Source organism: Dermacentor variabilis, chromosome 9 (genome assembly GCF_050947875.1).
Source record: "Dermacentor variabilis isolate Ectoservices chromosome 9, ASM5094787v1, whole genome shotgun sequence".
NCBI classification, from domain to species: Eukaryota; Metazoa; Arthropoda; class Arachnida; order Ixodida; family Ixodidae; genus Dermacentor; species Dermacentor variabilis.
Window position 1 is genome coordinate 62,961,707 of NC_134576.1, and position 22,016 is coordinate 62,983,722.

The 22,016-nt window shown below is 47.7% G+C and overlaps 1 protein-coding gene across 3 annotated transcripts in view; it reads left to right on the forward strand.

The window, feature by feature from the left end:
- The window catches only part of LOC142558031 (uncharacterized), a 29,681-nt gene extending 15,004 nt beyond the window's left edge, over window positions 1-14,677 (forward strand). For 2 of the 3 annotated variants that reach the window (XM_075670198.1, XM_075670200.1), the window contains exons 5-7: window positions 2,522-2,584; window positions 8,135-8,348; window positions 14,539-14,677. In XM_075670198.1, coding sequence (XP_075526313.1) covers window positions 2,522-2,584; window positions 8,135-8,313 — 242 coding nt within the window. In that variant the 3' untranslated portion in view covers window positions 8,314-8,348; window positions 14,539-14,677. The remainder of the gene's footprint in view (window positions 1-2,521; window positions 2,585-8,134; window positions 8,349-14,538) is intronic. The other variant, XM_075670199.1, reaches the window with a different exon arrangement.
- The last annotated feature ends 7,339 nt before the right edge of the window (window positions 14,678-22,016 follow it).

The following is a 22,016-nucleotide window of genomic DNA, read 5'->3' on the forward strand; positions in this document are numbered from 1 at the left end:
CCTTGTTCGAATTCTGACGAAGTTCGCAAAAAAAGACAGCTTCGCGAAGCTAGCATTGAGGTCGAAAACGATGCAGGATACTTCGCTGTCCAAAAAAAGATGCTGAGCAGAAGGCTTGGGAACTCATGGAGGAAGGGAAAAACGAGAAGTGATCGTCACTTGACAATCTTAACGCGTAGTCATAAAAAACTGTGAAGCAGTAGGCCCTCGTCACGTGCTAGGCAAGCGGTAGCATTTAGCCGACTACCTTTAAATGCGAAGAGCTTTAGCGCCACCTATCGCGCAATGAAACATTCGTAATGTACGGCCTCTGAGATCTGGCAATGCACCTGACTTCCTGCGGGCGCCGTAAGATCCGGGAGATCATGTCCAGCTAATACGGCCGCTCTTGTTAAGCCTAATGGGCCACTAAACCGAGCTCGCATATTGAAAACAGCGTTTCTTGTCACCAATAATTTGCTATCCAAGCATCATGACTCAATTCTAAAAGAAATAGTATCTATTGGGAACGATAGGTCAAAAGAGCGCGGGATGTCGACTTGATACATCCGAAGCGGCAGGTAGTCGCCTCGTAAAAGCATGCGTAAAAGTTAGCACGAAACAAGCAGTCTCTTAAATGCTCCGGCAACTTTGTGGGCCCGAGAGCCACCACGCACTTGAGGCTGGGCCCCGGAAAGAAAGATGGCGTCAGAGGTAGTTGGCTTGCCAAAGCTACCTATGTGACGTCGTGTTACTTCCTAGTTTTCGTCCTTCCTTCATCTGTAAACTCGAAGGGAAGGCCGTTGGCGCGCAAGAAAATGTCGCACTATCCTATGCGCTTAATGTAAGTTGTACGTGCTCTATCCTTCGTGGGTTCGCACGCAAAAAGACTAAGAAAGTAATAGAGACAGTATGTGCCTTTTTTTTTTCCTTGTCGACGCGAGGTGGCGTCAAGTCGTACAAACGTTTTCCAGATGCGTTCCATTATTTGGCCTGGAAGCTGTGTTCTTAAACCAACGTAAACTGCTGGTCAGAGTTGGAACACATCCTGTGCGTTGGTACTCCTTTAAAGCCGTGCCGCCGTATCATGTTCGCCGCGCAGCTGGATATGCTTCCTCTCATGTATACGTCTGGAAAGGGTGTAGCAGTAGAGTGAAAGTAGAGATGTGAACAGGGTGCCCAATGCTTTCGGTCCGCATTATGAAATTTTCTTCTTTCAGAAGAGCCATAGCCCAGCCTTGCAAATCCTGTTAACTTTTCCTGCATAAAGTTGGACGTAATGTGATGAAACACTTCGAAATTAACAACAGCTAACTGACGTTACAGTGTTATAATTTGGTCGCCAAGTCCGTGAAGAGAAACTTCGGTTCTCACGTCCTTCGCTATGTAGTAGTCAACTTTTGCGAAATAAATGCAGATAGTCTTATAAGCGTTACCTTAGGAGTTATACTAAGAAATAGGAAGAGAACGGTCTGGATCAGAGAGCGAACGGGGATAGCCGATATTCTAGTTGGTAATAAGGTGTTAAGAATTGGAGCTGCGCAGGCCATGGAAGGTGTAGGGCAGATAGACGGTGCACCAGTAGAGTTACACACATGGAAAGGGAATTGCAGTTTAGGGCGGTAGAAAATTAGGTGGGGTGATAAAATTAGAATATCTGCAGGCGCAATTAGCAACCAGCAAGCGCAAGACAAGGATAATCGGACGTTGCTGGGAGAGGCATTCGTCTTCCCAGAGGACATCAAAGTAGACTAATGGTGGTGAAGATGGTGATGACGAGTCTTAAAAGCATACTTCGAAAATCTGAAAGTAAAAACAAAACCAATTCCCCGTGCAAACACGGAGCATAATGAACGGCTTAAAAGAGACACTGTCGGAAAATATTAAGTCGAGCTAGCTCGATATTTTGTACTTCTAGACGTCTATCACCGTTTTCTGTGTTTTCCTTCGGCAGCAATTTTCTGCGCAACGAAGTTATATATAACTTCGTTGCGCAGAAAATTGCTGCCGAAGGTAATTCTGCGCTGCTCCTGAATTCGAACCTTCCGCGCCACAACAGAAGACTTGACATATTGTAGCTCGAAGGCACAATCACAATGAAGACACAGAGGCTTCTTGACACAAAGAAGACACATCTTCTTCTTTGTGTCATCTTTCTGATCTTGCCTTTGCGCCCACAATATGTCGTTAAGTAAATACCAACTAGCCCACCAAGAAGTCACACTACAAAACGGGTACAATTTATTCCATCTCCACGTGACATCCCTCTAAACCTCGCTCTGTAAATTGGTCAGTGTACCGACGTCACTCGAGAGGTACCATAGTCCCCAGCAGGTGGCGCCCACTCCTCGCTTTTTTCCCTTTTCGCCCTTTTCTCGCTTGCATAAGCTCTCTTCTCGCTGAGAATGACGAATTCGTTATCGCAGAAGCCTAATCGTTCAGTCTAGCTCGACTTAATATTTCCCTGCAGTGTCCCCTTAAGATCGGCAGCTGCTAGACGATTCTTATTTGATCACAAGCAACGTCTGTCTCTCGCTCGCAGTTACGAGGAAGCACAAATCGGGTCACAAGAAGCTGCACGAATTCGCTTTGGAGCAAGAGAACGGTGAGTATTCCCCCTCTTTCAGAGCGCATGCGTAGCCGCCCTGCCGGCTACATGATGACGGTAGGCCTCTTGGCCTTGCCGTTGCGTTCGATTTTCATGTTTCAAGTTCATTTCAGTTTCAATGTACATTCATTCACATGGACATCTTCCAGGACCCAACAATATTGCTTAACCCCTCCCCCGTATTCATAAATGCATCTTAACTCGACAAGCCCATGCTTTCCTTGGCCTGAACGACGCCTGTCGTGAACACGCAGAGAGAAACACAATGAGCATCTTGCTGGGCACGTTCACGTCAGGCGTCATTTAAATCAAGTCAAGCATGAGCTCGAAGTCAAGATGCATTTATGAAAACGAGGATAAGGGTCCCAAACCAAAATAACTAACTAGGTGTACAAAAATTGCGAGCAACATTAACAGAAATTCACAGGACGAACAGTTCTATTATAGTGTAGGGTTCATAAGTTGCTTCTTCGTGTCTTTTGAACAATTGCTAAGAAGGACGCCGCGGACGCAGTGTTCACGCAGTCCACCATTTTAGACGTATTGCCACACAATCGTGCGCACTAAAGATGTTTGGTCATTGAAAACCAACTATAGCCCGATCTCTCACATTGTCAAACGCACACGGACGAAAAAAATAATGCAGCTGCGTTGGTAAATTATGCTTCTGCAATACCAGAAAGCCACTCTTGACATGAAAGGAGGCTTGGTGCGCAGGAAGACGCAGAGGCACAAAACGGCCGGGTGGCGACGTCGCCTTGAGGTTCTCGCACCAGTTCGCCACGACGCCACAAATTTTGGCAGCGTCTGATTGGGCAGAAGTAACAGTGCATCGGTAAAATGGCGGTACATCGTATTCTGTAGGTTCCAAATAATGAACTTGGCCCGTTTCAAAAACTTAAGCTGTGCCGAATAGAAGAGAATGCTTTGAAATCCATGACGTCTCTTCACGTTGTGGCGCTGAAGTTTCGGTAAGGAATCTTTAAAAAAGCAGGAAGTCTAACCTTAGTTTTTACTCCTAGTAATCAACCTCTTACCGAGAAAGTAATAAAGATTGAGTTTTGTGTGAACGCTAAATCAGGCCTAAACCAGCTTGCATGCTGTCCCCCTTAAATGTTCCGTTAAACAAAACAGGCAATGAGAGGCAATAAAGTTTGTACGAACAAGAAATAATTTCTAGGTCAGCTTTTGTAGGTACAATGTGGGCAGCAGGGCTTTGGATCAACAACAAAAAAAAATACAAATTTGTCCATGGCGTAAAACACGCGAAGCCATTAACGCAACACATCAAACAAGTGATCTGCTCAAAATTGCCGTAGAGGTTGACACGATCACCATTGACAGTCTCTTGACCGTTTCGAAACGAAGCTTTCTTGTGAACCATACCGGACTCTTCTGACGAGACGCGGCTGCTTCTGCTCTGTGCTGCCGCCGTCTGGACGAATACCGCACACGCTGAACAACGTATAATGGACGTCCGTTACAGGCACGCTGTAACTGCGCTGCAAAGCACTGTGCAGAAGCTGAGCAGTTTTGTAGCATCTAATTACCCGCTTTACGAAAGCTTCTCTTCACATGCATTCCGATGTGTGCGTTGGATGTGCATCGTTACTGTGTTGTTGTTGTTTTTTTCATTTACAAGTGGTTTCGAGCACTTCTTATTGGGAAAGAAATCCGGCAGAACCCATCTCACGATGACTGTCGACGTTAACGCGATTAGCATTAAAGGAGCGCAGAAACACACTACGGTATCCCCGCCGAAATTCGTCATGTATGAGGCGTGTATATGCATATGGGCTCCCGCTTCGCGCTTCCCACTGGACACGCGCCGTGCCATCTATCGGCGCTTTCAGGAAGTACGCTCGTGGCCGCATGCGTAAATATATATGTTCACGCTAAAGTGTCGCATCATATATGTACGACGTGGGTTCGATAGCGCCCAGCAGCACAGAAATTTTAAAGGATTTTTGTTGTCACTGAAAAACGGCGCGCATGTCCGGTGGCCCACGCCCACGAGTCACGACCGGTGACTCAAGTTGGTGTGATGATGAAAAACTTTATTTATCCCTCTTTAAAGGGAAGGGGGCAATGGAATAGAGGGTGGGGGAGGAACTACTTGAAGTAGGCCTCCTTTATCCTCTCAGCCCACTCCAGGATGGCCTCCTGAAGATTGGGCCTGGAGCTGCGCAAGGCAGCCTCCCACTGCTCCTCACTAGATATTAATTGCTTGAGGAAAGGGGGAAGGGGGTGCTTAGGGCACCCCCACATGATATGGTTTAAGTCTGCTCTGGGAGATACACAGAATTTACAAGAGGGAGAAAGGTAAATGGCGGGATGAATGCGGTGGAGGAGGTAAGGGGACGGAAAGGTGCGAGTCTGCAGCTGTCGCCACAGAACTTCACACCTACGCGGGGATTTGCCCATGAGTGGCGGAAAGGTTAAGCGGTCTAATCGGTAGTGTGTGCAGATTTCGTGGTAAGTAATAAGTCGATCCCGCGCTGTAAACGGCGCCTCCTCCGTGGCGAGGTCCGACGCATCTGATGCCTGAGCCCGGACTGTAAATCCTCGGGCACTGGCATGAGCCGCCTCGTTTCCGGCAAGGCCCGCATGCGCGGGAGTCCAGATTAATGCCACAGTTTGATTGAAAGGATGAGCCAAGAGGAGAGAAAAAGCTGGCTTAGAGACCCTACCCGCTCCGAAGTTATGTATGGCTGCTTTGGAGTCGCTAACGATAACTGATGAATTTGGAATTGTGAGGGCCAGGGCTATGGCCGCTTCCTCCGCCTCCTCCGAGGAAGAGCCAGGAATGGAGGCGGCCGCAGCGACCTGCCCGTGAGAGTTAATGACTGATATTGCATAATGATTTCTGTTCCCATATTCGGCTGCATCAACATACAGCACGTCTTTAGAGGTGGAGAATTGTTTTTGGAGAGCCTTTGCTCGCTGCCTCCTGCGCTGTTTGTGATGCACAGGGTGCATGTTTTTAGGAAGTGGGGGGATGCAGAGGTTCTCGTGTATGTGATGTGGAATGGTGTATTTAGTCTTGATGATGGATGCCGGAGTGATAGAAAGAGTTTGTAGAATGTGTCGACCTGTTGCGGTGTTAGAAAGTCTGCTATATTGGGATGTGAGGTGGGCTTCTGTGAGTTCAGAAAGTGTGTTGAAAGTTCCAGTAAGCATTAGCCTTTCAGTGGAGGTACGTATGGGGACTCCGAGAGCGAATTTATATATTTTGCGTAAAAGAGTGTCGATCTTATCTGATTCTGATTTAAGGAAATGTAGATATGGTGTTGCGAATGTAATCTTACTGATAACGAAGGCCTGAATCAAGCGGAGAAGTTCGGCCTCCTTTAGTCCGCCATGTTTATTGGAGACTCGCCCTAGAAGACGCAGGGTGTGATCGACTGTGGTCTGGAGTGTATGTAGAGTATATGTGTTGAGCCGGTTGCTTTGAATGTGTAAACCGAGCACCCGGAGCCTGTCCACTCTAGTAACGGGGATGTGGTTTAGGATTACCTCTATGCTAGACATGTGTTTTCCGGTCCCCCGGTGGGATGGCAGAAGTAGCAGCTCGGATTTTTGAGGGGAGCATGTGAGATTCATAGCCCCGGCATGAGCCACGACGGTGTCTGCTGCGGCCTGTAGAGTGTCTTGAATCTTTCCGTCGGAGCCGCCAGTCGTCCAAAGAGTGATGTCATCGGCGTAGAGTGAAAACTTGAGATCGGGAATAGACCGCAATGCTTGCGCCATCGGCATCATAGAAAGATTAAAAAGAAAAGGGGACAGCACTGAGCCTTGGGGCGTGCCGTAGCTACCTAAAGCGTATGAAAGGGATTGCTCTGTGCCTATGTGTATCGTTGCGGTACGGTTGGATAAGAAGGTACATATGTAGTCATATGTCTTTCCGCCAACCCCAATGAGATTAAGCTCTCTGAGGATGGCGGAATGTGAAACGTTATTGAAGGCGCCGTGGAGGTCCAGACTGAGAATTGCTTGCGTATCTAGACTGTTATTGGGTGTAATGATGTCATGCTTCATTCGAAGCATGATATCTTGGCATGAGAGAGATTTTCGAAAACCTACCATTTCTGATGGATAAAGATTGTTGTCCTCCATGTATTTACTGAGTCGGTTGAGGATGACGTGTTCGAGTGTTTTACCTAGACAAGAGGTTAGTGATATAGGCCTGAGATTAGAAGTGTTGAGGGGTTTGTTAGGCTTTGGGATAAAAATTACCCTGGCATCTTTCCACGAACTAGGGAGGGTGCCAGTGTCAAAGCAGTGATTGAAGTATGCCGTGATGGCTGTGACAGAGTTGTCGTCTAGATTGCGGAGTATTTTATTGTTAATAAGGTCGGGGCCTGGTGCTGACATTGTGCGCAGGGTGGCGAGGGCATGGCGAACCTCTGCTTCCGTGATAGCGGCGCTAAGTAGGTCGTTTGGTTCGCCAGTATATTTTGGCATGTCATACTTCTGAGCGGGAGGCAGATGTTTATGGCGGAGGTCGTCGAAGAATCCGTTGAGATTGTTTTTGTGTGCATGTAGCAGTTTGTTTATGCTATGGTTGTGGTGTGTGCGCGATGTGGTAGGGTCTAATAAGTGTCGCAAGAGTTGCCATGTGCGCTTGTTATCGAGGTTGTCATGCATGCTTTCACATACCTGGCCCCACTGCTGGCAGGCCAGTTGTGTGGCGTACTCCTGGATCTGGAGGTCTAATTTGGCAATTCTGAGTCTTAGTTTTCGGTTGAACCGTTGCCTCTTCCACCGTTTGAGAAGAGACTGTTTGGCTTCCCACATGTGTAGAAGCTTGGAATCAACCGTAGTGAGAGCGGTTTCGGGGGGCAGAGTGGTAGTGTGCGTCTGGGTGTCTGCGTGTAGTTGCTGAACCCATTCTGAAATGTCTTGAATGTTTGTGGGAGCTGATATCTGGCGGGCCTGTCGAAAATTGTCCCAATTGGTAAGGCTGAGGCGTTTGGGTGCAAAGGGTTTGTGTTTGAATTGTAGTGTGATGGTAATGATGTAATGGTCGCTGCCGAGGTTAACTTGTGAGTTGTGCCATGTGACGTGTTGGATTCTACAGAACGTCACACATACACCCGGTTGCACGCACCTAGCGACACAAGTTGACGTGAGAGGGGTCCATTAAAGATCTGCGTGCACCTAGCGGCTCACGCCCAGTGACCCAATATGGGGTGAACGAAATTCGTTGAAGAGCAGCACATGCACAACCCAATGTCACATAGCCACGACCCAAGATGGCCGGACGCTTGGTGTTCCGAACCCGGTTTTCTCAGCAAAGTAGCCCTATGCTCTGCGCATTAGGCCATGGACTACCCAGTGACCGAAGTTGGCGGAAAAACGGTTAGGTACATATATACATAGTGAGCCCCCGGAAAGTACTCTAAGAATGCTAGTCGCATCTATACATAAAAGGTCTGGGCGTTATTTCTCGACGAGGAGAAACTCCGATGTATTTTATAGGCATGAAAATTTGAATGAAATGAAGCCAAGTGTATATCGACTGACCTGTCTTCACGGGATTCGCAGTGGCCGATGCCGAGCTATCGTCCTTCAACGCACCCCAGGTGAGTGCAGGAGCCAAGGCCGAGCAGACATCGTCCAAGCTCAACTCTACCGGTGCCAAGCACGGCTCTAAGCACGGCTCTAAGCACGGACCCAAGGATCCGGAGACGGCCAAGCACGTCAAAAACCGCACGCAGGGATAGCGTCCCTGCGAGGCACAGCACCGACCATTTCCGAGGTAACGAGCACAATAACGCAACAACTTATCGAAAACATTCTGGTCATGTGCTCGCAGTGATCTCAGAAATGTACCGGACTGAAGGCATATTCCTGAGGCACGCATGGGGTCGCAGGTTTGATTTCTCGCATTGGATGACGTTATTGCTAAAGGGCTCGTCAAGAGCCGAGACAAGCAGTCATGTGCGCGCCTTTCCGTTGCCACACTAACTGCACGTATTCTTGCATTTTCCTACACTCTACGCTCCCCTCTGGGCTGATGTTGACGACGAAGCTTTTAAGAGTGGAGTGGTGACACAGGTCACCAGGCTCGTTCTTTAAAACTTTAACTATTGATGTCAGTCTACAAATATCGTACGTGCACTATGCTACGGTATTCACTGTAAGTTCGCTTCATTGCATGTTGTCCCTTCCTGAACCCCACCAGTCTTCTATGCCGTCGTTTGCTAGTCTCGACGGTTCCAGGTTCATTTTTACGACATATTGCTTCAGCCAAGCCAACTGCTTGTCGGTTTACGGTGTGCGCGTTAGGAGCGTCAAAGTGGGAAAAGAAATTCACCGACGAATTACGATACTCATTAATGCGAAATTTTACCGCAGCTGTACGTGTTTTCATTTCGCAGTATATTGCCTCGCGCGGATAATCTCTCTCGTGCAGCATTGAAAACGGAGAGAAGTGTGACGCAGCTGCCTCGTTAATCGGGATGTCGCGAGAGGCAGCACGTGGGTGATCGCATGAGCGCGATTCGCAGCAGCCGCCGCAGACAGACCTCCGCTCATGCAGCTCTTTGTTTCCATACGTGATATCGGTGGACGCGCTCGCGGCATGACATCGGTGAACAGACGACGCCGCGCTACTCTGGCGCCATCTAGTAGCGATCGTCACCGCAGAGCCCGCCTTGCGCGGCACTACGCTTTTCTTCTCACGCTTTCACCATACCCTCCTCCTCCACTTTCCTCCGCGCGCTCTCTTTGCTATCACTGTCTTTCATACCCCGCTGTGCTCCCCGTTCGCTCTTTCATCCTTCGCTGTGGTAGTTCGCTCAGTTACGCCGAGGGATGACGCCGGCGCGAGGCGCAGGAACGGGCGCCTAAGTACTGCGCTCTAAGAAGTGTATCTAAAGTGTGGGAACCCGGTCACGTGGCAGGGGTATATATAGCGCAACTGACATTGGTCTGCTCTGGAACACCGTCAGTTGCACTTCGCTCTTTGAAAAGTCAGGACGTGTGTCGAGTAGGCTGCTGAAGAACACTTTGCAATGTGATGAACGTGGTTTCTGTCATGGATCCGGGACCTCAAAGAGGCGCGAGGTAATGTTACTGCATTTACCGCTAAGTCATCGCTGAATTAAAATTTTTTTATTCCTTAGATACGTAAGTGTTGCGTGGGAAAATAATCAATTCCCAATTTTCACTTGTCAAAATCACGATTTAATTATGAGGCATGCCGTAGTGGGCTACTCCGGATTAATTTTGACCCTCTTGGGTTCTTCACCGTGCACCTAAATCTAAGTACACGACCGATTTCGTATTTAGCTTCCATCGACATGCGGCCGCCGCGGTCGGGATTGAACCTGCTTCCTCAAGCGTAAGCTTGCGCAACGCCGCAGTTACTGCGCTACCGCGGCGGCCTATACGGTAAACAGCACAAGAACGGGTCAAAAGGTTAAGGGAACAGAAGGCAGGCGTGTCGTTTGTTCCCTTAATGTTTTGTCTTGTGCTTGCACCGTTTGCAGCGTCGTGTTGTCATGCCAACGAACAATGTGGTATGTTATGGGGCGGCCGGCTTGCAGGCTATTATCGCGCGTCAGACACATGTTTGCAGAAATAGCTTAGTTAATTGAGATTGAGCATAAACAGACTGGTGTGTAAGGCCTAATAAAAAGTATAGAAGCAAGAAGTGCGTTACAGTTCTTGTAGGGTTTCTGTGGCCTTGAAGTAGTTGAAAGTATCTTCGTGCCAACGTTTCCTTTAGCTCGATAGGTCGAGCCAAGTTCTGTCCATGGCGATGCGCGTTACTACAGGCACGCGCGCTCTGACGTCCTAGCACGCCGGTGCTGAGTCAGGTCAGGAGCTGCAGGCACGTGCGCCTCAATATAAGCGGTTCGGTTACTAATGCAAAATAGCCGCACGTGCCACCGAAAACTGTTTTCTCCGCTCGCTACGCTGTTACGGCGCTGCTGTTGGCCCACGGCTATGCCTCGATGTCCTCCTCGCCCGCCGCTCCGTACAGAGTGGAGACAACCGCGGCGTCTACTACGGCGTTGGGCACGCGAATGGCGTGCGCCGTAGTAGATGCCTTTGGCGGACGCCATAGGGACGCGTTGCCGGCTCTCGTGTGTATCCGCCATTCGTGTGCCCAACGCCGTAGTGGACGCCGCGGTTGTCTCCACCCTGCACGGAGCGGCGATCGAGGAGGACATCGAGGGACTGTACAAGAGGCGTTTGATCTCTGGTATTCGCATACCTATGCGGTCAAACACCTTTATAACGAAGTGCTTAGACCTCAAAAATACTTTGTTGTACAGGTCACTTCGTTCTAAAGGTCGCGCACCATACCGCTCTCTGTATGTGCCCGACAAGACACGTTCAGTATAAGGAAACCGTTAACATGAATTCGAAGAAAGACTTAACGAAATAAGCAGCCATTTTTTTTTTCACATTTTGTCTGGCGCCAAGTGCAACATCAGCCAACACCGAGGTTCACGGCGTGCTCCGCGGCGCAGCGTGGGAGCGGACCCAGGCAAAGCTGCAGATAGTCGAACGCAGCTGTATCGACTTCCTTGTCGTCAAACCTTTTCGTCCGGTGACAGGCTCATCGTCACTTTGCCTTCGCTCGCGTTCGCGTCATTTCCGTGCTAGAGGGATTTGAAGACTTCGTCGGTCGTCAGTCACGATGACATCATCACGTCGTCATCAACTGGGACGTATTCGTCTGCCATCACACCTATGCACTGCTGTGTTTCAACAATCAGCGTACAAGTTGAAAGACCACTCTTCCGTCAGCCTAATAAGTTCATTGTAGGCTACACTAAAAGCTTAAATGTACGAGGCGAAACACTTTTACGACAACGTGACACTAGCAACTGTTCTAAAAAAATACTTCGCGGTGTTGGAAAACAATCAGTTCTAATGATTCTAGTCATTCGTCATTTATTATCGAGAGTATCCCCTGCCCTCAACCTTCCAGCATCTCAGAGGCTTTCAATAATTTCTTTAAATCCATTGTTGGCACTGACGACAGCTTTAATCCACATATCAACAGTCTCGCCCTTCCGGCACTTCCCGACATTACCGTAACTTACGGAGGTGCTCATGTAAAATATACTAAACATTAACACAACTAAAAGCAGTTGTCCAGACGAGATTCCGAACACGTTTCTTAAGCGATACTTCGAGTTGAACACACGTTACCTACCAATTATTTTTAGGAACTCATTTGAGGCATCTACAGTTTCGTGCATTTGGAAAACAGCTTACGTGGTCCCAGTCTTTAAGCCTGGTAAAAAGCAAATAATTACAAAATACAGCCCAATTTCCTTGTTATCTACTACTCGTAAATTACTTGAACACATTATTCACAAACACATTCCTAATTACTTAACAAAGAATAACGTTATTTCATCGTGTCAGCAGAGTTTTCAGCCTGGTTACTAGACAATAACATAACTCATTGAGTTCTCGCATGATATTGCAACGGTGGTAAATAGTCGAGGCCAACTGGATGCTATATTTATGGACTACGCCAAAGCTTTCGACTCGAATTGTCGTAGGAAACTTGTTCTCAATCTTCGTGAGGTTAATTAAAACGACAAACTAATTACTTGGATTGCTGATTACTTGCATTACAGAAGCCAGTACGTTTCCTTTACCAAAATTACGTCCAATACCATCAAAGTTAAATACGGTGTGCCTCGACGATCTGCGTTAGGCTCACTTTAATTGTAATGTATATTAAGAGGAAGCTTTAGCTCGGGTGCTCTTATCTGAATGCATGTAAAAGGAGAATTCGCTTTCCTCGGCAACCACAGCACCAAATTTGAAGAGGTTCGTCGCATTTAAAAAAAAATAAACTTTAAATCTAGTGACTGTTCGTTCCGGCTCTTTTATTTAGGTTGTCCATTTTTTATTAAAAATTCGCAACACTAAAAAATTTTCAGTAACCAATACTATCAAGTTAACAACTCTGTAACTCAGCAGTAAAAAATGATATCACAATTCTTTGAATTGGCTCTAATAGTACATCTAAAGCGGACAAAACTGATATGTTCAACATAAATCTTAAAAAATTTAGTAATATCGAAATACAGCTTTTGCAGAACCCTTGTACATAACGTAAAAAATTCAGGTAATATACAAATTGACATATCAAATTTCTCCGCTTTGAATGCTCTAATGGATGCCGTTTACAGAACCGCGGTATCTGTTTTTGATGCAGAACTATTAACTTGTTAACTTCGTGCTTCTATTTTTTTCGAACTTCCGAATTTTTGAAAATTCTTTGTACAAAATTGAGGCCCTAAATCGAAATTCCGCTTTCAACAGACACTAGAATTTACTTTTATCTCTCCAATGCAACCAATTTCATCAAAATCAGTCGCGAGGTTACCTCAAAAAAGTTTCCTTTTTACACGTAATTGAACCGGCCGCGTCGGAGCTGGGCCTGAGCTAAAGCTTCCTCCCAAGGACGTCGTGAAGGTGGCTTAAAAACACGCCAGTTAAAGTACAATGAGCCGCCGACGATTGCGTATTGTATTATGAAGCCTCGAATGCAAGTTCCAGTTACTATAAAATGGTGTATCTTTTTTAAGGTTATGCGCCCGGAGTAATTCTTGGCAATTAACAACTAACCTAACGAAGACAGCCTCGATGACCTTCACGGATAAGACTTCACATTTCCGTTTTTCTGTGGTTTCGGCCGGACTAACATCGCACATGTAGACGAGTTTGAATACCTCGGGGTGACAGAAGCACACAGACCAAATCCGCAAACTAACATATTTAAAGTGAACGCTAAAGGACGCTACTAAGGATTGCAAACTAACTGCATACAAAACACTAGTCGGGCAAATTTTTCAGTGTGCGTCCGTTGTCTAGTCTCTCTGCGCTCATTGTGACGCTAAACAAATTGGAATTTCTGCAAAGAGAAAGCAATTTATATATGACAGATATGACCATCACTTTTTAAACTTCATCATATGCCCATGACCTATCACTTGATACAGTTGCGCACAAACCACGTGTGAACGCCGTGTCACCTTGCATCATATCATACACGGGTCATCGGTTACTGCTAGGACCGGTTTCATTTGTGAAATGCCCTGCCCGTGCAACTCGAAGCACTCACCCACTTAAACCTTTTCCACGGTTGAACTCTGGAGTGGTTCCGACGGCTCATTTCGGCAATTACCTCCCGCACTGATCAATCAACAATCCATGATCATTTGTCTCATTAGTTCTAAGACCGGTCTGTGCACTGATTTTCTATTCAGATGTATGCACCCTTCAATACGTGCTTTTTTGTTTCTACGTAATATTCTTTTGTAAGGACCTACGCGTATACACAACATGCCCTTCTGTTACTGGCACACTCATGCGGTTTCGCGTTTATTCATGCTTATCTATGCTGTGTCATGTTTGATTCATTACTTACAGAAGCAACTTTGTACACCCCTGCAATGTCTGGCGCTGAGATGGCACCGTTCACGTAAATTTAAAAAAAAATCTGAAGCAGTACAGCGCGCCTGTGACACTCACTAACATCGGCATGCTCGCTAAGAGCGCCACCAGCGCTGCCATTAGTGCTAGCGCAGAGCGTGCCCACGATGCGCAGCTATGTGACGTCTGCGGAGGGCAGAGAACGTGGCGTTGGTTGCAGGGCGACGCGCCAGCTGTCGGGCAGCCGAAATTCCTTCGTTGTGCAGGCAGATTGGTCGTATTTGCTTTCGTTGTAGAGACATTCAGAGTACGCATGACAAACGGGAATCCGTCCGGAACGTAATTAGTAATTCGTTACACAGGTTCTTTTGTTGTAGAAGCGTCTTGACTGTTACCCTGAGAACTTGCCGCGTTCGTCTCGACGCCTTTGCACACTCCGTAGAACCTGCGTGCGTTATTTTGCTGTGACGTCAAAGCATTTGTTTTTCTCATTTGCCCTTCTTCACTTTTCTTTCTCGTTATTTCCCCCGCAGCAGAGGGCGCCGCATGACTCGGAAAGCCCTCGGATTTCCCGTCGAGAAGATGGAAGGACGCTAATTCCGGCCAAAGAAAAAAAAGCTAAAGAAAGATCGGTCTTTCCCGCCACTCGAACGAAATACAACGTTCACCAAAATCTACATAATTTTCTGTCTCTCTCTCTCTCTCTTTCTCTTCCGGCTGACACGTTGAACCCTCAACCCTTCTGCCCTCGTCAAGTGGCTCGTGATAACTTCGCAAACAAACAACGGACTCTAACCCCTACCCCACTCCTTTATTTTTATTTTTTTTTCACTACGGAATCAAAATTGACATGTATGCACGAGATCAGCATTAGTCCAACAACGGGTGTCCCAGTGAGGGGTTAGCACTTCGACAAGGGGACAGATGCGTAGGTTGGCCACAGTTACGTGATACTCGTTCGCCCACACTCACTAATTGTTTCACATGCTACGTGCGTAATCACACTCGTGTGTACTCCCACTCGTCGACACTCACTCTCACGCTGCTACGCACGCCCACACACTCTCGCCAACACTCACTCGCGTTCATAATCGCTTTCATTCACACTTGCCGGCGTTCGCTAATGCCCACACTCGCCCAGTCAGGCTCACGCCAACTTTCACCGACTTTCGTTGACACTCGCGTTGACCAACATTAGCTCCCTCTTCGTGTTCGCACACATTCACACTCACCGGCCCCCTCGTTACCGTTCATGCATGCTCAGTCCGATCGCGCATTTCGTCACTCACTGACGCGCGCGCCACGCCTCTGAAACTTGTGCACAGCGACTATGAGTGAGCGAGCCTGCCGACCTGACGCTCACAGAAGCGGGGCAAGCGCCCTTTGTGGCTCCAGCTTGAGGCATCCCTCGTTCGGCCGCTCCGCCTTCCTGCGAAGCTCTGTCACCTCTTTGGAAGCACGCGTGTGTACGCTGCGCGATCGACGTTGTACGCGAGGTGGCGCCGTTTCGAACGTGATCCCGAATACACGGTCGGACAACGTGCCTGCACAGTGTACACTTGAAACTGTGTTCCGATCACACACGGGACGAGGTCCTGGCTATAGAACGTGCTAAGGTAGCAGAAAGATCTTGAACTGCAGCGCGCAAATGACACGCAGCATTTCGCTGAACGCGTGAAGGAAATACCGAGCCGAGAAAAAGAAGTGGGAGCCACGACACGGAAGCGAGCAGATTCGACCTGCTGAGGGACAAGCTGACGCCGAGCGCGTGGCGTACGGCAAGTATAGTGTCGGCAACATGTGCTCTCAACACGTAGCAGTCGCGTTCAATATGAGCTGAAAACACGGTGCCTTCGGCCGAAGGGTCTCCAAGACAGCACGGTGGCTCCGACATTCGAAAAGTTTGCATAATAAATACCATCGATTGGAACGGCGTCCAGTTCTGCGACATTTCTCAGTCGGCGTGGACGTATGCAGTCCCGCGACGTGTTCGCCCACGGGCAGCGCGTTGCAGCTAAATATTGGACGCGACTGTACGCGCACATGGTTTAAAGAGCGTTGCGACGTTGATGAATAAAGCATGCACACTCAAAATGATCTCGTTGATATCTTTATTTAGAAGTGCGTTTTCTGAGCCTATGCGGCATTCAGCATGGATTTCGCATCTGCTACAAGCTTTGCCTGGGCCGAAAGGGTCGCTCCTCGTGAGGGGCCATTCTAGGACTCGGGCCTGCCAGGTCATCACTGAGCAGAGTCTCAATAAAGTTGTTACCACCACCACCTACAAGCGTGCGCGACCAGTAGCGTGCCCTACTGGTTTAATAGCTGTACAAGCTAAAACTGCAATGATATTTTCTGCTCCTTCGCAGCCCGCAAATTTTCTTTTATCCTTCCTGCACGTTATGCCCCGAAATCCCATACATTTGGGTACCATTAAAGGTATACAGTCCACGAACTGTACACCCAACGTCCACTAAGTATTTTCACACGATACCGTCGATGTCGATGTTCGGAGTGCGAGGAACTGACGGCTTCAAAGCAATCGCCTTACTTTATTTCACAGGTGTGTCAGTTAGTACTGGAGCGTGCCTGCATTCACAGCAACGCGTAGCCACTCTGGTCCGCACACTATGCCTGCCACGAGACGGCGGTACTGTAACATGCTCGCCACATCTGGAAGGCGCAAAGCTGCTTCCGCGTTTCACTTCGCACCCAGGTTTTCTGCACTTTTTCCTTGTTGCGGCTCTTCTGCTAACGGAACGACTCACCTTTCCAAGTTCAGAGGTGCAGACAAAAAAAAGAAGAAGGAAAAAGCAGGGTCAAAGGTAAATTTATTGGCGGCATTTCTTTTTTTTTTTTTTTTTAAGGCGGTGCAAGGTGTTGGGCACATATTCGGGATCCTCGTAATACTCGAGAAACCGCCGCAATACGGCGCCCGTTCTCATGCATGACCTATTTAACGAGTTTGACACAAGAAGCAGTTTTTCTTGCTAAAGGCCCCTACGTGAGGGTCTCCCGTAGAGTACGATTTGTCCCGCGCCGTAGTGTTCCATCGTCGTTTGTATAAGCCAACTTTACCGATGTTGACGACTATCGCCTACGGTCACCAATTATGACTCATCAATGAATGCACCAAAGATACATAATTTTATTCCAAATCACTGCAGACTCCATTGACAAAAAAAGAAAGAGAAATCGATGTAGTGGGTCGATCCTTTGTTCATTTTTGTAGTGAGTCGTAACAATTACAGAATAACCTGAATGTTGACCGATCAGACTTGTCGCGCTTCCTTTTTAATGCAAAGAATTGAATCACCTGCTCAGAGCACATGTTCGAGTTAAAGGGTGCTCGAGTTAAAATAGAACGGTACCGAAATTTTCGATCGAGTAAAGAAAGCATAGTTTAAGATATCGTAAACACAGAAGAGTCTCCGCGCAAAAGTTTACGCTCGGAATACGAGTGGAAGCGTCGCTAAAATCTCTCAATAGCCTTTTATGCGAAGCATATTACTAGAGCTCAACCCAGCTCCTCAGGCGCGGCGGTGTCGCCTTCAAGGCTGACCACGTGACACCGTGACGTCACGACAGAGGAGAAACGTAGCTCCAACTCTCGCCGTCGCTCGCGGCGTCGCGGCGGTATATAAGCAGCTGCGCTTGTTTCTAGGTGGCTTTGGCTCAACTCTTACAAGATGGGCTGGGTGGGAATAGAACCAGGGTCTCCGGAGTGTGAGACGGAGACGCTACCACTGAGCCACGAGTACGATGCTTCAAAGCGGTACAAAAGCGCCTCTAGTGAATGCGGTGTTGCCTTAGAAACTAGCTGTTTCTAAGGCTCAGGCGTGCGTCGCTTGCTCAGGCGCACATTTCGTTGCCGCGCCGAACGCTGCGTTGCTCGACGCTCACCGCGTCCAATGCGGGGCGCGTAGTCGCTGCGCCGTAGCCCATTGTCTTACACCCCTTGGCGGGTCGACGGGAACGCTGTCGCGTTCCACACTTGAAGGCGAAGCAGAGTAACGCATGAGTTGTTTCTTCGTCTAGCCGAACCAAATATACCCAAGCAACAGCAGTTCACCAGGCTAAACAGTGGTTCAACAGCTAAAATAAAGGCTAGTATGCTTCGCATCCTGGGCTTAACCTTAGCTAAGCCACAGCCATTTTTTTTAATCGAAATTCAATAAAAGAAGAAAGAGTGCCACCCTTACCTATCGCCGGAAGTGACGCATGACGTAGAACGCGTGAGTCGTCGGCATGACCTCCGAGATAAGGCAGAGCCCGTGGCTGCCCGCCACGCACTGAAAAAATATCGCAAGTGACGTGCTGGAACTTACGTCATAGCCGCTAACCACCAGGGGCACGCGTCGTCTGCTTACGTGCTGTTTAGAGGCAGTTAATATGAACATGATATGATTACCAGCCTTGCGGCTTTGCCATGACTGCTTCAGTGGAATATACTGTTCTCTTATAACCGATATAGCAATTCAAAATTTCGTTTCATTTGACCTTTACCTTTAAGTGGCAAGATAAAGAAGATTGGGCCTAGATTGCTTTTATTGCTTTATTTCTTCTTTATACTGCTCAAATACATATTCATGCTCAAATGAAATATTAATGGATTTCTTTAAAATCTAAGCAAGATGCAGTAGGTCAAAAATATTTTTGACCAGTTGGTCCAAAACTGGTGCTTGGTACTTACTTTGACAAGGTAAATGTGTGATGATGAGATGCACCTCTATGTGGATGAAATAAAGCATGCAGAAACTCCAATGAAATTACTAAACATTACCAACATGGCAGGAGAGTCTATCCTCTTCCTCTCGCGAAACTCAGTAGAGGTCAGTGAGCTAGTCTTATCAAGTTGCAGACGGAATCTTTGCCGTCGCGGGGCTTCCTCAGTAGGATGTACTCGGTTGTGGACCCTGGTTGTCCCCACTGCAGTGAAACCTTTTGCTCTATGGCTCGCATGCTCTGGCGATGCCCCGCGTCGGCTAACGACCTTCTCTCCAGCGAAGCCGAATGGGAGGAGACCATCAGAAGCGCGGTACTCCAAAAGCAAGCCCAGGCTATCTAGAGGGCCCAGGGCGGAGCGCCACGGCGTTCTGTCCTCTACGTGGGCGCGGCCAGCGGCTACAACGGTCTCCCGTTGGGGGGTCCTGACAGCAGCTCCTCAGGGTGAGTGAGTGAGTGAGTGAGTGAAACAACCTTAAAGTTCGCTGTCTGTCTGTCTGAATGCAGAAACTCCACTGCAGCTGTCTAAGTATGCGTAAGCATAGCCAACAGTTTCAATTGGTTCACCCCCCAAATTTCAGTTGGCCCATCTCCACAATTCAGTTGGCCCACCTCCACATTTCAGTTGGTCCATCCCCAAATTTCACTTGGCCCACCCTTACTCAGACATCACGGCGCATTTTTTATGGAGCCCTATGTATGCCTATGATAATTCTCTCTGATCAATTTTTATTTATTTATTTAATGTCGATTGTGCCGTATCGCCGATAAGCTTTCAACATCTACATTAATTTACACCATTGTAGCGATTGAATGTTTTTTACTTCGCAAATTGCGCATTCTCGTGCAGATACAAGACGTTACACTTTTTCGCGTGACGGACAGGGGTGCTCGCCAAAGACTGCTTACGCATTAAAAATTTAACATTGGCGAGAATATGACCACCACGTGCGCTAAGAAGAGGCCGAGGCCGCCTTCCGGTTTTGTCCCCAAAACATCTACGGCTTCTCACGGTCGACATTTTTTGAGTATACCACTCTTCAGCAGGTATACATAAGTAAAGGTAAATTGAAAAGCATAGACGAATATTTGGATTTCTCTTCTTTTTTGCAGATGTTCTTTTTTAAGTCAAAAAATCTTGTTGGGCTGACAGTTAAAGGGTTAATTATTGGCTGCAGTCATCAAGAGAAAGGAATTATTATTTCGTGACTATACTGAGCGAAAGCGGCAAGTCGAACATCCTGTCAGACGTGGTATAGTGACTTCAACAAAGTGATCGTGCGGAGTGATGCTTAGAACAGTGATGTGGAATGGAGCCAGAATGCGTACTCAGAAGGTTCGGTTTACTTTCGTGTTTGTTGTTTTTGTTGTTCCTTAGTGACCTGGCGCAACCCACTCTGGCGCATCGGCCTGCAGCTCAATGCCCGCGTTCTCTGTTGTTTTTTTTTTTCTACAGTCAACAAAACACGCAATAGTAAGTCACGTACACATGCGTACACCATTTCAATCCCATCCCCATCATCAACACTTAAGACTGTCTCTGTTTTTACTCCAACTTTCATTCCCCAAGTGGTTACTGTTAACATTAGAACTGATAATTTATTTTCTTGAATGCAGGTTGCCAATACACGAGCTTTCTAAACCTAGGGTGAGCAGGCTAAAGGCGTCACAAACACCTGACGTGTAGGCCAGCCCCTGCTATAAGAAAGTTGGAAGACAGAACCTCGATTCAGGACGATCTCTCGGCTTTTCTATCGTGACAAATGTATCTCTCTCGCTCCGTGACTGAAGGTGTTACGCATGGTTTCGAAAAACAAAATTCGCATTTTGTAAGTGAGTGTGCGAGAATCCTCGAGTGCCGAGCTGGACGCTCCGCGAAAGAATCCTAGCGTGCGACAGACTGCGTAGCCGCCCATGTCGGCAAGTGCGAGACACTTCTCCACCTAGCGCCTTCTCTTCGGGTAATCCCTCAGTGATGTTAACTACAGCTGGCTGGCCTTCTGTAAGTGTGATTTGAAGCCAGCGTAATAAATGATTTTCGGATGTAACACGTGGTTGTCATTCATTGCTTCCCCGAGCTTGAACTAGACATCGCGGTTGTTGGGCAGCCGTACGGAAACCGCAGCGAGCGGAACAACAACAACAGAAAGTTAAATGAGTACTTCCATTCTACTGAAGAATTACCTGTTGTCGTGGCGCTTCTTTCGTACTCACCTTTCCATATACAATTATTCAGTAACGGGTGATCATGAAGAAGTCAGAGGTAGGAAAACTATGACGTGAAGTTCCGGTTTTAAATTATTTCACTAATTGCACTAAAGATACTCCTCTCGTTTTCGTTTTCATTGCTTCGTGTCGCATCCCTGTTAGGCCCAATCTCCGCCCTATCTGGCTATCGTCGCTTATACTCAATACCACTGGAGTCGCCTACCGCAATATATTTCGATCAACTGCCGCGAATTTCATCAAACAATTCCGAGACCCCCGACCTGCCATCTCGGAGCTGTCTAGATTGTCAAGAAGTGCGGCCTTACCACGCTCGGAGCCGATTGTTCCTTCGCAATGCAGGCGCGGTGCATGCCGACCTTAAACGCGGTACGTCTCACAAGAGCGCAAATCAACACGAGCTGTTGAGCAAAAGTGCGCGCTAGGGTAACATGAAAGAGCAGAAATACTGACGCAAAAGTCTGTAAACTTCTACGTTTTCCCGTATTACCGCAGCATTCACGTTTACCCAAACGCCGCACCTTATAGTTTAGCAATTTACTATTCTGCGGCACAACCTTGCTGAACTTTTTTTTTTTTTTTGTCTCGGGTAGAGTCTCTCCAGGGGAGAAGAAATCATTCCTTGCAACGAAACTCCCGAGCAGAAAGCAGCACAGAATGAGGAACTCTTCGTGACAGCGTGCATGTAATCTCTGTAGTTAAAAGAAGTGCAGAGATTACAGTGCAAAACGTGAATGTGTAACCAAGAGAAAGAGCCTTTTGTAACCCAAAAATCAAAAGCGCCCAGAGCAATAAAATGAATGCAGATTATCCCATACTTCCCTCTTTGAATGTTGTTTCATATTCTGTCAGCTCCTGACGACACCCTCCACCAGCTAAACAAGCGAGTCTTGTATGCCAGCTACGGTTGCAATGTATTCGCATTTTCCAGGCCATGCCTCACACGCAAAATGGGCACATGTGCCATCGTCAGCAAGAGGTGCGGGAAAAAATCGCAGATTTTCCCATCAGACCCAATGCCAGGCAGGTTTGAAAATCTGGCCCGTTCGCGGAATGCGGG